The sequence below is a fragment of the Echiichthys vipera genome (assembly GCF_963691815.1).
Source record: "Echiichthys vipera genome assembly, chromosome: 2".
Taxonomy (NCBI): domain Eukaryota; kingdom Metazoa; phylum Chordata; class Actinopteri; order Perciformes; family Trachinidae; genus Echiichthys; species Echiichthys vipera.
The window spans coordinates 2,030,086-2,046,952 of NC_139827.1; the positions used below are offsets into that span (position 1 = coordinate 2,030,086).

Consider the following 16,867-nt stretch of genomic DNA (forward strand, 5'->3'; position numbering starts at 1 on the left):
TCTTGGTGTTGACTCGTCTCTGGTCTTGGTGTTGACGCGTCTCTGGTCTTGGTGTTGTGTCTTCAGTGATGGCAGGACCTGGTGTCGCTCTGAGGCTGCACGAGTTCAGAGAGTCTCAGGACTCGGGACGGTTCGATGGGACGACAACATTAACCCCAGAGTGAGTGAGCAGCATCAAACCTCTGCAGGACTTCCTCACATTCAGTCCTTTAAACTGTTGCTGTTATAAATGATGACTATTTTTGCTCCCTTCTGTTGCAGTGCGTCTCGTCTGGGGAGAGATGTACATGGGATATATCCAGGACAGCTGGGGAGGGTCCATATCGTCCACTCAAAGGATTGTGGGTAAGGGCTGTGTGGGTTTATTTAATAACCACAATAACTTAAATAAAACTGTCTCTTCCCATGCAGCAGCCACAGTCGTCCCCGTGCAAAGTCTCAGTCCCTCTACGAGTCTCCGAACCCTCCATGTGAAAACTACCAGGAGAGTTTTGACGTCCGCACCCTGAGAGCGCTGACTGTCCTCCGTCACCGTCCAGCTGTCCTGGAACAGCGCCCCCCTCAGACGGCCTACCAGGAGCAGTTCTGTCTTCAGTCTCCTCTCTTTCGCTGATGTTTCCAGTGTTCAGAGGGGGAAGAAGTCATCGGATCCTTCAGTAAACGCAGTAATGTCACAGTGTACACGACTCTGGTTTAGTTTTATTTCAGTGGTGATGGGAAGCTCCCTTTCTTACCAAGAGCTGTGTTTGTGTCTGTCTCTGTGTCCGTCTTTGTGTCTGTCTCTGTGTCTGTCTTTGTGTCCGTCTCTGTCTTTGTGTCTGTCTTTGTGTCTGTCTCTGTGTCTGTCTTTGTGTCCGTCTCTGTCTTTGTGTCTGTTTTTGTGTCCGTCTCTGTCTTTGTGTCTGTCTTTGTGTCTGTCTTTGTGTCCGTCTCTGTCTTTGTGTCTGTTTTTGTGTCCGTCTCTGTCTTTGTGTCTGTCTTTGTGTCTGTCTTTGTGTCCGTCTCTATCTTTGTGTCTGTCTTTGTGTCCGTCTCTGTCTTTGTGTCGGTCTTTGTGTCTTTCTTTGTTTCTGTCTTTGTCTTTTTCTCTGTTTCTGTCTTTGTGTCTGTCTCTGTCATTGTGTCTGTCTCTGTGTCTGTCTTTGTGTCTGTCTCTGTCTTTGTGTCTGTCTTTGTGTCTGTCTCTGTCTTTGTGTCTTTCTTTGTTTCTGTCTTTGTGTCTTTCTTTGTTTCTGTCTTTGTCTTTTTCTCTGTCTCTGTCATTGTGTCTGTCTCTGTCATTGTGTCTGTCTCTGTCTTTGTGTCCGTCTCTGTCTTTGTGTCTGTCTTTGTGTCTTTCTTTGTTTCTGTCTTTGTCTTTTTCTCTGTTTCTGTCTTTGTGTCCGTCTCTGTCATTGTGTCTGTCTCTGTGTCTGTCTCTGTCTTTGTGTCTGTCTTTGTGTCTGTCTCTGTCTTTGTGTCTGTCTTTGTGTCTGTCTCTGTCTTTGTGTCTGTCTTTGTGTCTGTCTCTGTCTTTGTGTCTGTCTTTGTGTCTGTCTCTGTCTTTGTGTCTTTCTTTGTTTCTGTCTTTGTCTTTTTCTCTGTTTCTGTCTTTGTGTCCGTCTCTGTCTTTGTGCCTGTCTCTGTCTCTCTCTGTCCATCTGTCTGTCTTTTCTCTCTCTCTCTCTCCTTCTCTTCCTCTCTCCGGTGCAGACAGATGTGCGTCCTCCACAGAGCTGGGTCTGTCTGACGTTCCTGTCTGTTATAGTGAAGGTTGTCGTCGCCACCGTACTCTACGGGGGAATTGTTGGGTCTCTGTAAATCATAAATAAGTCATAGAGTGTGGTCTTTACCTGAGATAACTTTGTGTATGATTTGACACTATAAATAAAATTGAATTGAATTGAAAGAGTTCTTGTTCTTCACAGTAACGCTTTCGAACCGTGACACCGAAGAAAAGGATCAAATGGATTCAACAAAAGCACAATAACGAAACAGGGTCATCGCGGTTCTGTCCGCATGTTTGAGGACAATTTTCTCAAACAGTGCAAACGCTGTTGTCCTTTTTTTACACACAGCTTCACAGTTTTCTCGGAAGTTTATTTTAAAATCAATAACAGTCCCGAGGTATTTGTAGGATTGCACACATTCCACTGATTGACCTTTGTCGGTTGTGGCCTCACGCGTGTGGGTTTGTTTTCTAAAATCAGTTTGTTTTGCATATGTTAAGTCGAAGATGTGACTCTTCACGCCACGGCACAAGGTCAGCTGTAGGGCCCTTTCATGCTGCTGCTGCTGCAGTCGCCGCTGCGGCCACAGGAGGGTGCTGAAGTGCTCTGCATGAAGACAACACTGCAGATCTACAGCACAAACTTGATACAAAGAACTCGCCTGATGTCCAAGAGATTGTCAAGTACCGTATTTTCAGCACTTTAAGTCGCACCTAAAAACCTTCAAATGTCTCAAAAGCCGACAGTGCGCCTTATAACCCGGTGCTCCTTATATATGGACCAATATTGAGTCACAACAGGTCTCCAACTACGGTGAGCAGCCCCCGACTCTATTTTCCCCGTAGAAGAAGTAACGCGCGGTGCATGTTGAGACATACGACTGTGTGAAGCGTGCCGTTTCATTCCCAGCTGACATCGGGCGTGAGGCGGGGTACACCCAAATGCATGAGAATACCCTGGATTCTGTCACTTTTTTAAAGGGCTGATGGTTACTGTTGTGTATCCTGCAGCCCGCTGCTGCTCAGTTTCAGGTAATTTTATTGGTGCCCACTATTCTCATCTCATCTCATCTTCAGCCTCTTATCCGAGGTCGGGTCGCGGGGGCAGCAGCTTTAGCAGGGGACCCCAAACTTCCCTTTCCCGGGCCACATTAACCAGCTCTAACTGGGGGATCCTGAGGCGTTCCCAGGCCAGTGTGGAGATCTAATCTCTCCACCTGGTCCTGGGTCTTCCCCGAGGCCTCCTCCCAGCTGGACGTGCCTGGAACACCTCCCTAGGGAGGCGCCCAGGGTTCATCCTTACCAGATGATCCTGAACCACCTCAACTGGCTCCTTTCAACACAAAGGAGCAGCGGCTCTACTCCGAGTTCCTCACGGATGCTGAACTTCTCCCCCTCTCTCTAAGGGAGACTCCAGCCCCCCTCCTGAGGAAACACAGTTCACACGCTTGGACCTGGACCTGGTTCTTTGGGTCATGAAGACTGAAAACAAGACATAAAACGTACAGTACTTTTTCCACCTCTGGTAATTTGGATTTGGAAAACAAACAATCAAGCCACTTAAGTTCTAGAAAGTAAGATGTAAGTCAAGTCCAGAGTCCTGAGGCGTCATCAGGTGAGGTATGTTTAAAGCAGATGTGTGGGAGGACGTCTCTGTAAGGTGAGACCGTGTTCGTGCAGAGAAACTATGCTCACACCTTCAGATGTGACGTTACCTGCGTGTCCTCTCCCCGACGTCTGAACAAAGAGTTCGAGTGTGAAAGTGACGAACGGCATGTGCTGAACGTGACAGCGGACCAGTCCGACGGCCTCGCTCACCGTGAACTCGCTGTTTGTCTTTAAAGATGCAAACTGTTACATATTTTTACATAAATTACTTCAGCACAAACAATATTTACAGAGCGCTTTCAGAGGTACTGGCAGGGAAAACAAACATTACGTCATGCACTGGTTGTTTATGACATTTAGTTCCCTTAACGAGTCTAATTTCACACGAGTGATTCTGTAGATTTATCTGCTACGTTTGCATTGGATGACGCCTCATTTGCATATTTAAACATAACTTTTCAGCAAACTTGTAATATAAAAAGTATTTGTCTTAAAGTCAGTGATGTACTGGAGACGTTTCATGGTGAAAACTACGACGAACTACTTAAAAACAAGGCAACGTTTGCACCAAAGTGACGAGTTTTGCTGCAAAACGCTTTAAACCTTTGACTCTGTGACGTCTGACGAACTTTTCTGTCTCTGGAAAATTAAATTTAATCAAAATAAACATTATAAATGAAAGTGAAGCAGACCACATAAACAAGTAGCTGGTTTTACCTACAAATGTGTTAAAACATAAATAGTTTTTACAGAGAGAAGTCTTGTTTTATCTACAGAATATGTTTTTAGTCACATTTTTGCACGATTTGTCACATTTTCTGGAATTATTGTAGCTTTTTTTGACAATATTATGAATATTTTTCTTAAAATATTACATTTTATTATAGAAAATAACACATAAATTGGTATTTCTTGCAAATGTGTTAAAACATAAATAGTTTATACAGCGCGAAGTCTTGTTTTATCTACAGAATACATTTATTATTTACTAGAAATGTGTCATTTTTGCACAATTTGTCATATTTTTCTGACTTTTTCTGGAAATATTGGAACTTTTTGAGGCAATCTTTATGATTTATATTATTTTATATATTTATTTATTTATTATTTTTCTTTAGATATTAGATTGTTTGTCCGTTTGAGAACAGAAAATAACACGTAAATTGGTATTTCTTGCAAATATATTAAAACATAAATAGTTTTTATAGAGAGAAGTCTTGTTTTATCTACAGAATACATTCATTTTAGTAGAAATGTAACATTTTCTCACAATTTGTCACAATTTTCCGACTTTTTCTGGAAATATTGTAACTTTTTGAGACAATCTTTATGATTTATATTATTTTATACATTTATGTATTTATTATATATAATTTTTATTTAGATATTACATTGTTTGTAAATTTTAGAATAGAAAATAACACACATAAATTGGTATTTCTTTCAAATATATCTTGTTTTATCTACAAAATACATTTATTTTAATAGAAATGTAACATTTTTGCACGATTTGTCACATTTTTCTGGAATTATTGCAACTTTTTTTGACAATATTATGAATATTTTTCTTAAGATATTACGTTTTAGAATAGAAAATAACACGTAAATTGGTATTTCTTGCAAATGTATTGAAACATAAATAGTTTATACAGCAAGAAGTCTCGTTTTATCTACATAATACAATTATTTTACTAGAAATGTAACATTTTTGCACAATTTGACACATTTTTCTGACTTTTCCTGGAAATATGGAACTTTTTGTGACGGCCTTTATTATTTATATGATTTTATATTATTTTATATATTTATTTATTATTTTTCTTTAGATAAAACATTGTTTGTCTTGAAATTTTCCGCCCTTTTTTAAAAGAAATCTAATGACTTTCTATGTTTTTTAATAAAAATATTACTTGTTTCATATTGAAAAATTCAGTTTTTCTCAAAAATATTTTGACTTTTGTCTCAAGATGATTTGACTGTGTTTGAAATGTTAATATAATATAATTATATAGAGTAATATAGAGTCTCATGTTTACAAATATTACATTTAATAACAGAAAATAACACGTAAACTGGTATTTCTTACAATTTTTTACTAGAAATGTAACATTTTTCACAATTTGTCACAATTTTCTGACTTTTTGTGACAATATTATGAATATTTTTCTTAAGATATTAAGTTTTATAATAGAAAATAACACATAAATTGGTATTTCTTGCAAATATATTAAAACATAAATAGTTTATACAGAGAGAAGTCTTGTTTTATCTACAGAATACATTTATTATTTACTAGAAATGTAACATTTTTGCACAATTTGTCACAATTTTCCGACTTTTTCTGGAAATATTGGAACTTTTTGAGACAATCTTTATGATTTATATTATTTTATACATTTATTTATTTATTATATATATATTTTTTATTTAGATATTACATTGTTTGTAAATTTTAGAATAGAAAATAACACACAAATTGGTATTTCTTTCAAATATATCTTGTTTTATCTACAGAATACATTTATTTTAATAGAAATGTAACATTTTTGCACGATTTGTCACATTTTTCTGGAATTATTGCAACTTTTTTTGACAATATTATGAATATTTTTCTTAAGATATTACGTTTTAGAATAGAAAATAACACGTAAATTGGTATTTCTTGCAAATGTATTGAAACATAAATAGTTTACACAGCAAGAAGTCTCGTTTTATCGACAGAATACAATTATTTTACTAGAAATGTAACATTTTTGAACGATTTGTCACATTTTTCTGGAAATATTGGAACTTTTTATGACAATATTATGAATATTTTAAGATGTTACCTTGTTTGTCTTGAAATATTCTGACTTTTTTAAAAACATCTAATGATAATTTTAACGTATTTCTGGTATTTCTTGCAAATGTATTAAAACATAAATAGTTTATACGGTCTTGTTTTATCTACAGAATAAAATTAAATTGACTTTACACGCAAATTACTTTTAAATGTGAAGGAAAAAAAGGAGGTTTCGTCCGGTTGCCTTCATTTTTTTATGCATTTAAAGCAGAATATTTTTATCAGTTCATGGCTGAACAGCAGAAACGTAGGCTGTGGAAGCGAATGGGGATCTGAATGAAGCATAAAGCATAAAGAATAAAGCAAAAAGCCGAAGAACAAATATTATACTGCTACTTACTGTACATGTCAAACATAAACCGTGTCAGAGCAAATACAAACACGGCCTCCTCAGGCGTCACGGCGGTAAAACTAAAGTACAAACCGTGCCGAACATAAAGCTCCCTGGCGTGTTCTTAATCACACAACGCAAAGATGAAACGCTTCGTCAACAGCTACCGAAGTCGCCGTTCATCAGACACAGAAAAGAAATCAGGGCATTCTGCAGACATTTGAGATCAAACAGCGTGTCCGAGGTGGTGATATTCACACAGCTGTCCTTTAGACATGAATCACATATACATTAAAGTCCCTTCACTCACTCAAGTGTTTGTTGTGTTGCTCTCTTTTGTTTTACACCGACGACACTCACACACACTACTGTTCAGTTTGGGATTCTTGCCTTTGTGGCGGCCTGGGGCGTTTTAAGAGTCATAACTCCTGATCGGACGGGTAAATAACTGAGTAAACACGTCTTAAGCCCCTATGTTTCTCACGTTTGTGTCAACTGTCAGATCTTCTTTGGTGTAGAACCGGTGGACTCCATGGTTCCCTTCAACGGAGAAAACGTAATAAAGTGTCCTCTTTGGAGCCCTTCAATGGAGAAAACGTGATGAAGTGTCCTCTATGGAGCCCTTCAATGGAGAAAACGTGATGAAGTGTCCTCTATGGAGCCCTTCAATGGAGAAAACGTAATAAAGTGTCCTCTTTGGAGCCCTTCAATGGAGAAAACGTAATAAAGTGTCCTCTTTGGAGCCCTTTAATGGAGAAAACGTGATGAAGTGTCCTCTATGGTTGTGGGTATATATCATATTCACAGTCCCCGGGATCGCCTTTTATGCTCATGCTCATACACGTGCAATCATGCCATAGCGAAGCCCACTTCTCTTGACCAGGTCATGGCCACGAACCGTACCGCACCGCACGGTACTGTTGCACTCACACTGGTTAAACTAACTTAACTTTAGCCGTGAATCGTGCTCATATGGTAAGTGTGAGTAGACCCTTCGAGAAAATGTGACAAGGTGCCCTCCAAATTGTCATGCAGTCCATATAGACTTACCTACATGCTAGAAAACTTTCTGCGTACCAGTGCCCCTCACAAAGCCTGGAAACATAATGTGTGTTCAGACAATGACACAGCAAAGACAATCACACTAAGTAAACTAGTTGGCCTTCCCGCTCTCTGGCAAACATGGGCTCCACTCTGACCCGGGCAGTCTGCACGTTTTCATGCCCGACTGAATACCAAAGCAGAATATTTGGCACATCCATAAATACTTCCCTCCCCCAGGTCGATGCATTTCTTAGGATCTCTTTAAACTTCTCATATATTCAGCAGATCCCCTCAGATCTACTCCACTACCATGAACAAGGCGATGGGGCACGCCCCAAAGAAAGAGGGTTCCTGGGGGGCACGTTGGTGTGGTGATTGGCACTGTCCGCTGTAAGAAAGAGGGTTCCTTGGGGGCACGGTGGTGCGGTGGTTAGCACTGTCGCCCCAAAGAAAGAGGGTTCCTGGGGGGCACGCTGGGGTGGTGGTTAACACTGTCGCCTCAAAGAAAGAGGGTTCCTGGGGGGCACGGTGGTGTGGTGGTTAGCACTGTCGCCTCACAGCAAGAGGGTTCCTTGGGGGCACGGTGGTGCGGTGGTTAGCACTGTCGCCTGTAAGAAAGAGGGTTCCTGGGGGGAACGGTGGCGTGGTGGTTAGCACTGTCGCCCCAAAGAAAAAGGGTTCCTGGGGGGCACAGTGGTGCGGTGGTTAGCACTGTCGCCTAAAAGAAAGAGGGTTCCTTGGGGGCACGGTGGGCTGGTGGTTAGCACTGTCGCCTAAAAGAAAGAGGGTTCCTGGGGGGCACGGTGGGCTGGTGGTTAGCACTGTCGCCTAAAAGAAAGAGGGTTCCTGGGGGGCACGGTGGGGTGGTGGTTAGCACTGTCGCCTCAAAGAAAGAGGGTTCCTGGGGGGCACAGTGGTGTGGTGGTTAGCACTGTCGCCTGAAAGGAAGAGGGTTCCTGGTCTGAATCCCGGCTGGGGCCCTTCTGTGCGGAGTTTGCATGTTCTCCCCGGGTCTGCGGCTTCCTCTCGCAGTAATTGATGACTCTAAATTGCCCGTGAGTGTGTCTCTGTTTGTCTCTATGTGCCCTGCAATAGACTGGCGTCCTTTCCAGGGTGGACCCCGCCTCACGCCCAATGTCAGCTGGGATCAGCTGGATGGATGGTCCGGACCATACGGAGCAATTTGGGGTTAATGTCTCATCCAAAGACACTTTGACATGAGGCAAGGAGGAGCTTAAATAGACAAACAGTTTAAAATGTGTCTTTTTTAGATAAGATAATACTTTATTGTCTGTTTCACAAGGGTTACGGAAAATGTTCTCAAGGCTCCAATCACAAGAAACATTCACACAGACATATAAGGACCAGACATGGGGTGTTGAGGTATCAGCTGTGGTAGCCATTTTTTGTGTTGTTCAGTATGGCTAATGCAGAAGGGATGATCTTGTAAATGCTCTTCAGGGCCCGTGGTACATTGAAGTGCCTGCATGATGGTAGTAGCTGGAAGGAGTGATGGAGAGGATGAGAGTGGTCCTCTGTGATCAGGTTGGCTTTCCTGATCACTGAGCGACTGTACAGCTCCGATAGGGGGGTATGGGGGGAACCAGTTACTGTGGCAGCATCGTTCACTATCCGGGAGAGTCTTGTTCTGTGCTTGATGGTGAGTTGGTTGTACCAGGAAGATATATTAAAAGTGAGAACTGATTCAATGAGGGAGCGGTAGACCACAGTTAGCACGTCCTTGCTGACCTGAAATGTCCAAAGTTTCCTGAGCACATGAAGACGTTGTTGTGCTTTCTTGAATATTGTATTGGTGTGTTGTGAGAAGGACAGGGAGGTGTCTATTTCTGTACCCAGGTACCTAAATACCTGCACTTGTTCCACTAGCGATGCCTTGTCTCTGCCCCCACAGCATAGCTCTAAGGAGAGCTCAACAAAAGTATCAGGTAGCTTGTCCACTGCCTGCTGGTATCGGGCTAGGGCATCAATGTGGGACATGTGTGCAACCAAGGCAATGTCATCTGCATATTTAAACTGTTACACTGGATGTTGTTTGTGTACACCGAAAAGAGGATTGTGGATAAAACACAGCCTCGGGGGAGTCCAGAGTTTAAAATGAGCTTTGTTGATTTAACCCCATTAAAAGACACCTGTTGTGGTCTGTCCAGCTATCCACAGGGTCAGTGTTGGGTGAACCTGAAGATCTGATAGGTGATGTAAAAGTTTGTCGATGCTCACTGTGTTAAAAGCTGAGGAAAAGTCCATGAATAAAATCCTGGTGTGTGGGCGTGCTGAGTCCAGGTCTTTGGTGACAGTGTCTCAAAGTGGGAGGCTTGCATCCTCCACACCACGTCTTGCCCTGTAGGCAAATTGGAAAGGGTCCAGCTTGTCTGACACCATGCATGATTGGAGGTTACAGGCAGCACAGATGTTAGTGCCACTGGTCTGCAGTCCTTTAGGGCCTTAGCAGGTTCCTTTTTGGGGATGGGAATGATGGTGGTTTCTCTCCACTGGTCAGGGACACAACCAGAGTCCAGTAGGTGTTGGAACAGCCTGGTGAAAACGCCACTTAGCTGAGTGGGGCATTCCTTTAGTGCCCTACCTCTAAAGGCGCACTCACACTGTCCTTCTGTCCCGGGCCAAAACCGGTTTTTCAGCTAAAGCCTAGTACCTTTAAGCAGTGTGAGTGCACCCGTTCCGCGCATAACTGCGGACAGCGGGCCGCCGAAGAGGTGGGCTTTAGCGGAGCCGTTTGCACGTGTACGAGCACGAGTCCTACGGCGGGAACAGTATGTGCGCCTGTTCGAACATAGAAAATAGAAGGATGGACCATGCACGGACATTTAACAACAACAACAATGGCGGTGAAAGGTTCACGTTGGTGTGACGCGGAGGTGGAGTGTTTACTGCAGATTTGGTCGATGAAAAGATTCAAAAACAGTCGACAAGACGCACAAAAACTCCGAGGTCTACGGAAAGATTTGTAAACAAAGCGATCAATGCGTGTGACGTGTTACGGTGTGATGACGTATGGACAGCAAGAAGCATTGGTCAAGGCCCAGGCAGTGTGAGTACAAACGGGGCTGGGGTGCGGGGGGAGAGGGAGGGGGGACAAGTACCCTAAAGCCCGGGTTGCGGTGCGGAAGGACAGTGTGAGTGTGCCCTATGCCTGTCAGGGCCAGAGGTCACCAGCTGTTCATCGATGAGGAGGGATTGGAGACTGGAGCTAGTGGCTTGGGGGGCCCAGGTGGATGTTGTGCTGTCCCCATTGAAGCGGGTGAAGAAGACATTTAATTTCTCTGCCAGAGTCGGATCCAAGCAGGCAGTCTCTGCAGGTCTGGGTGTTCTGCCCATCATGATGTTCAATCCTTGCCTCAAAAATGACTTAAAAACGTTTAATGAGAGGCGAAAACACGTCTTTCACAGCTTTCAGACAAGTGCAAAGAAAGCGTGTTGATTTTACTTTACTCTTTGTTTGTGTTTGTGAAAGTTTGCATCATATAATGTCTTATTTTCATATTTAAACATTACAGAAAGCTTTAAGCAGTGAAACCGGTCGGTCAGCAGGTGAAAGTCATGATATATAAACTCGGAGGTTTCTATCTGCGGACACGGAACGAGCCTCCATCAACAGAAACACATTCATACCGCAGCAGCAGCAACAGGGTGAGAAACATCTTCCTTTTGCTTTAATTATTATATAATAATTACGCTTTATTGAAGATTGTCAGTGTTGTTTTTGTTATTTTGTATGAAAGTTATATTTGATATTTAATTTCCTTTGTTATTCTGTTTTACTCTCTTTGTTTGACGCAGAAAAACAACAGAGATAATGTAATAACTTGAATTAATTCATTAATGATAACATATTTAATATAATATATATTTACCTAGCACCCTGTACTTTGACTGTTAGTGTATTAGTAGAATAATAACAACGGCAGAGGGTGTCTCTTTCCGATGATGACATGCAGAAAGTAAAATGAGACATTTTACCATTTAAGCAGTTAAAACAACAACAAAATCAAATCTATATTAAATAATTGTTAAATAGAAAGCTTCTGCAAATGTGGGATTCCTTTAAGGACATTAACACCAAATTCTGTGCATATACTTTAAGTAAAATTAAGCTTTTAAAACATATTTTTCTGAATAAAGAGTTGGATTCCTTTTCCCGTTTCAAGGTTTTACAGAGGGCTGTGTTCAGATATCATTCTTTGTTCAATAACAGCCTGAAATACGCAACATTTACGTACATTTACTTATTTATGACAGTTATGTTGCCAGTTTTTTCTGATTTATGGAAAGATAAAATAGTTATTTGTAACCTGACTTTAATATTTCAACAAAATGAAAGAAAAGAACGTAACAATAAGATGTTTAACCCGAGCAGTGGCGGACTCAGACTGTTTGAAGGGCAGGGGCGTAAAAACTAAAACACGGGCCCCCACCAGCGTGCAAAAGGCTATGATGCATCATTCATTCATTTATCTTCAACCGCTTGTCCCTGTCGGGATGGCGGGGGGCTGGAGCGGATCCCAGCTGACATCGGGCGTGAGGCGGGGTCCACCCTGGACAGGACGCCAGTCTATCACAGGACACATAGAGACGAACAGAGACAGACAACCATTCACACCTACGGGTGATTTAGAGTCATCAATGAACCGAACACCTGCACGTCTTTGGACTGTGGGAGGAAACCGGAGAACCCGGAGAAAACCCACGCAGACACGGGGACAACACAACGACCATGACACAAGTAGGGCAGGGATCCCAATGCAGACCCTTCGGACATTGGCCGACTCGCTCTACCAACTGAGCCATAGTCGCCCCGACTGTTGTGAGCCGTTCTCACAACTAGAGGACCCTGTTTACTGTAAACGCAGCACTAAACACTGAAGATCGGATTAAACCGGTCTCCTTTAAACGTTCTGACGCTTTTCTTCACTGGAAATTAGTTCTTGATTAAAACATTTTGCATTGGATGAGGTACACAGAGTGGCTCCCCTTACCCCGTCCCCACTGTAACGCTTTAATTCTCCCCACAGAAAGTGCTGACATGAAGCTGGGCCTGCTGGTGGTGGTGTTGGCAGTGGCCGTTCTGGTGCCAAGTCTGTCCGAGGGCCGGACCATCTCCAAATGCGAGATGAGAGCCAGGCTGAAGTCGGGGCTCAAACTGCCCTACTATCTTCTGAGACAGAGGGAAAAGGTCATGGCAGTAGGTGAGGTTAACAGAGGCATGTTCGGTGGTCTGAGACGTGGAAAAGTCAGCAAACGACCTCCAGAGTCACCGGCACGAATCAATCTGAGACAAAACTGGGTCATGGCTGGACCCTGTACTGTTTGGTCAATCAAAACATCTGTTAAATATACAAATATGCATGATGGTGCAATGTTTTGAGTTAATTTAATGGTGTGAAACTTCTAACTTCTTACCAGAATATGGTTTTAACCGCGTACGTCATAGCTTTTTCTCTGAAGAGCCGAAAAATGGAGCTACCATAGCGTCATCCCCCCCTCCAGGCCCGTTTGTACTCACACTACCTGGGCCTCGGAGAATGCTTCTTGCTGCCTATACGTCATCACGCCGTAACACGTCACATGCATTGATGACGTCATGGCGATGCGTGGCTTTGTTTCCAGATCTTTCCACAGACCTCAGAGTTTTTGTGCGTCTTGTCGACTGTTTTTGAATCTTTTCATCGACCAAATCTGCAGTAAACACTCCACCTCCGCATCACACCAACGTGAACCTTTCACCGCCATTGTTTGAAATGTCCGCGCATGGTCCCTCCTTCTTTTCTCTACGTCCCAACAGGCGCACAGGAAATGACCTCAGAACCGCCGTAGGCCTCATGCTCGTACACGTGCGCAAGCTCGTGCTCGTACACGTGCAAACGGGCTTTACTAAAGCCCACCTCTCCCAAACGCTCCGTAGCCGGCAAGCAGGCCGCATCTAGGCGCGGTACGGTTGCTCTCACACTGGTCAAACGAACTAGGCTTGACCCGTAAAACCTGTTTGGGCACCGTACGGACGGACAGTGTGAGTGCGCCCTAAGACACTTGCAATTTTAAAAAGTTCTATTGGTGGCTTGTCATGAAAGGAACACTTACTTTGCAGTTTTTGGCGCCATTTGTTGTTATGACTGTAGATTGACAAGAATTGCTCGCACCTTGATTTATTGAATGTGAGTAAATTAAGCACTTACTTGGCCTTTGAATCTAGACCCCCAAAATAAGACAACCCCACTTTTTGGGTCAGTCTTATAGTCGGACCAATGTATCATAAACGCACCACAGACGACATAAAAAAACAGATTAAGAGTAATAAAAAGTGGTGTTTTACCGTATTTCTGTTTTACTGAGTTTTAATGTTATTATTTTTAGAGATGCAAAAAGATGTGATTTATAGGAGATATTCGCTCAAATTGGTCATTTCTTGATCTCATAATTATGAGACATTTTGTTTTGAAAGGTGCCGTATAAATGTCTTGTAATTATAAGATAAAATCGTAACCCTTCAGTCGTTCCTAGTCTTATTATTCAGCCCAGTAATCCTGTGAATACTATTCATTATTGGACGATACTGCAAAAATAAATAGAGCATTTCCCTGGATCACATTTTAAATGTTCTCTCCTTGTTTGCTTCTAACCTTCTGCTTGCATGTATGTTTCTGCAGTTACCTGTGAGACCATTAGGAGGTCCCGTCTGAACACCGCCCTGGTCAATGTGCACGGCAAACGCATATATACGACAACGACAGCTGAACCGACGACAGTTCCTTCAACCACACCACCCCCAACTACACAACCCCCAACAACTACACCTACCACAACACCTATCCCTACCACAACACCTACACCACCCCCCACAACTACTACAACTACCCCACCCCCAACATCTTCACCACCCACAACAACTACCCTACTCCCAACCGCTCCAATTACTGTCTCAAATACGACTAACCAAACAACAGTCGTACCACAGGCTGACATGAGCTGGATGGAGGCTGAGGAAGAACTGAGTGATCTGGGGAACAGCGAAGATGATGAAGAAGAGATTGAGGGAGGTGGGAAACGGCAGAAACGAGCCATCGCTGGCCTCATAGCCAAAAAGTTGATTGTTGGGTCCCTTTTTAAGCCCAGAGCTGTGGTTTCTGGTCTCTTGAAGTCCAAAGCGAGGAGCCCTTGGTCTTATGCCCGCTACGCTGTCAAGAAGCCGATCAGGACGCCTTTCTTGAAGCCTGTCAGGAAGCCTATCACGCCTGTCAGGAAGCATGTCACGCCTGTCAGGAAGCCTGTTACGCCTGTCAAGAAGCCTACAACTCCGTCACGTGGCAGTAGGGGTGGCAGTAGGGGTGGCAGTACGGGTGGCAGTAGCGTCGGCGTGCGGCCCCCAAGTAGCGCAAATTCTCTTGGCCTTTACGGTATCTTCCAGCTGTCTGACAGAGAATACTGTGATTCGGGTTATGTCCAAACCAAAAACAAGTGCAACAAAGACTGCGGAGGTAAGTCTTTGAACGCGAGACATACAGAGAAAATAATCATTTAAATTTGATATTTTGCATAATAATAACTGTTCATTTTTTTCATGAAGACTTCACCGATGACGACATAAGGGATGATATCGATTGCATTGTGAAGAGTGGTCACTGGTGGTAAGTTTCTGTGCAGCAAAGTTAAAATGATACTTCATCCACACACACCTCATCTGTATGCATCAACACGTCATCTCATCTTCATCCGCTTATCCGGGGTCGGGTCGCGGGGGCAGCAGCTTTAGCAGGGGACCCCAAACTTCCCTTTCCCGGGCCACATTAACCAGCTCTAACTGGGGGATCCCGAGGCGTTCCCAGGCCAGTGTGGAGATCTAATCTCTCCACCTGGTCCTGGGTCTTCCCCGAGGCCTCCTCCCAGCTGGACGTGCCTGGAACAGCTCCCTAGGGAGGCGCCAAGGGTTAATCCTTACCAGATGATCCTGAACCACCTAAACTGGCTCCTTTCAACGCAAAGGAGCAGCGGCTCTACTCCAAGTTCTTCACGGATGCTGAACTTCTCCCCCTCTCTCTAAGGGAGACTCCAGACCCCCTCCTTAGAAAGCCCATTTTGGCCGCTTGTACCCACGACCTCGTTCTTTGGGTCCTGACCCAGCTTTCATGACCACAGGTGAGGGTAGGAACCAGGACTGAGGGTAGATCCAGAGCTTTGTCTTCCTCAGCTCTCTTTTCATCACAACGGTGCGGTAGAGCGACTGCAGCTCCGCCCCCGCTGCTCCGATTCTCCGGCCAAACTCACGCTCCATCGTCCCCTCACTCGTGAACATGATCCCGAGGTACTTAAACTCCTTCACTTGGGGTCAGGACTTATTCCCTACCCGGAGTAAGCAATGCACCAGTTTCCATCATCAAAAACGCCATCATCAACACGTGTGTATGTTTAAATTGGAAGAGTTGACTATTCCAGTGTCGTGCACAATAATGCCTAAAACAAGCCAAATTAACTGTTGTAAATGATACATACATGCATATATATGATGCGAAAACATGCAAAAAAGTAATTTAAAAAAAACTCAAACACAAACCATACAAAAATAACAAATTCAAATTTGAAAAACTTGTTTTTCTTTTCCCAAATGTGCAAAAAAATAATCAAAACTGTGAGTAATCAAACTGTAGGGGACCATATGCTGCTTACTGACAGACTAATAACTGCTGTTTTAACAAGTTGTTTCATTATTTTTCCTTTCTCCTCAACTACACAGGGATTTATGGAACAAAGCCTCTTCCCAGTGTCGGTATCCCGCCTATAACTACTTCAGAGGATGTCCATCATCCAGTTGGTACTACTACTAACCAGCAGAGCATCACACTACACCACTAAATGTAATGTGACCTTTAAACTGCATGGTTATCTCCCAAACACTGCAAAGTATTTGAAATAATCAGTGAGATTTCTTTGATAAAGTGATTTTGTTTCAGTTCTTTTGTGGTTGAATTTACCCCCAAAATCACCAGAACTTGAAGTTTAACTTCCAACGTATGTCAGTACTTTGAATAGTTTTGATGATGTTGTTTTAACCACTCTGATCTTCATCCACTTCAAAGTGATTATTTCATGATGAGAAACTTCTGCATTGTGTGATCTTTCAATAAACTTTTAATCTTACTGCATGATATTTGTTTGAAACGTGTTTATTATTGTGATGCGGACTGATCAGATTACCCTATTACGACGAGTCACAGTAACAATCATGAACACTATGAAAGGCCACATGGCTGTCTCCATGTACTCCCTACAACTCTCAACCCAACGACCTCTGACCCAATGACTACCG

At 43.1% G+C, this 16,867-nt stretch overlaps 1 protein-coding gene across 1 annotated transcript; it reads left to right on the forward strand.

The window, feature by feature from the left end:
- The first annotated feature begins 11,159 nt into the window (after positions 1-11,159).
- On the forward strand, positions 11,160-16,538 carry LOC310953308 (uncharacterized protein). Its single transcript, XM_083922303.1, has 5 exons — positions 11,160-11,199; positions 12,582-12,755; positions 14,214-15,041; positions 15,131-15,191; positions 16,295-16,538. Exons 2-5 carry the CDS (start codon positions 12,593-12,595, stop codon positions 16,383-16,385), a joined length of 1,143 nt encoding a protein of 380 aa, XP_083778429.1. The 5' UTR covers positions 11,160-11,199; positions 12,582-12,592; the 3' UTR covers positions 16,386-16,538.
- The last annotated feature ends 329 nt before the right edge of the window (positions 16,539-16,867 follow it).

Excerpts from the sequence above, each read along its gene's own strand:
- LOC310953308 (XM_083922303.1), top strand. The coding sequence starts at position 12,593 with ATGAAGCTGGGCCTGCTGGTGGTGGTGTTGGCAGTGGCCGTTCTGGTG. Across the intron at positions 12,756-14,213 it reads GGAAAAGGTCATGGCAGTAG|TTACCTGTGAGACCATTAGG; the intron begins GTGAGGTTAACA and ends ATGTTTCTGCAG. Across the intron at positions 15,042-15,130 it reads GTGCAACAAAGACTGCGGAG|ACTTCACCGATGACGACATA; the intron begins GTAAGTCTTTGA and ends TTTTTCATGAAG.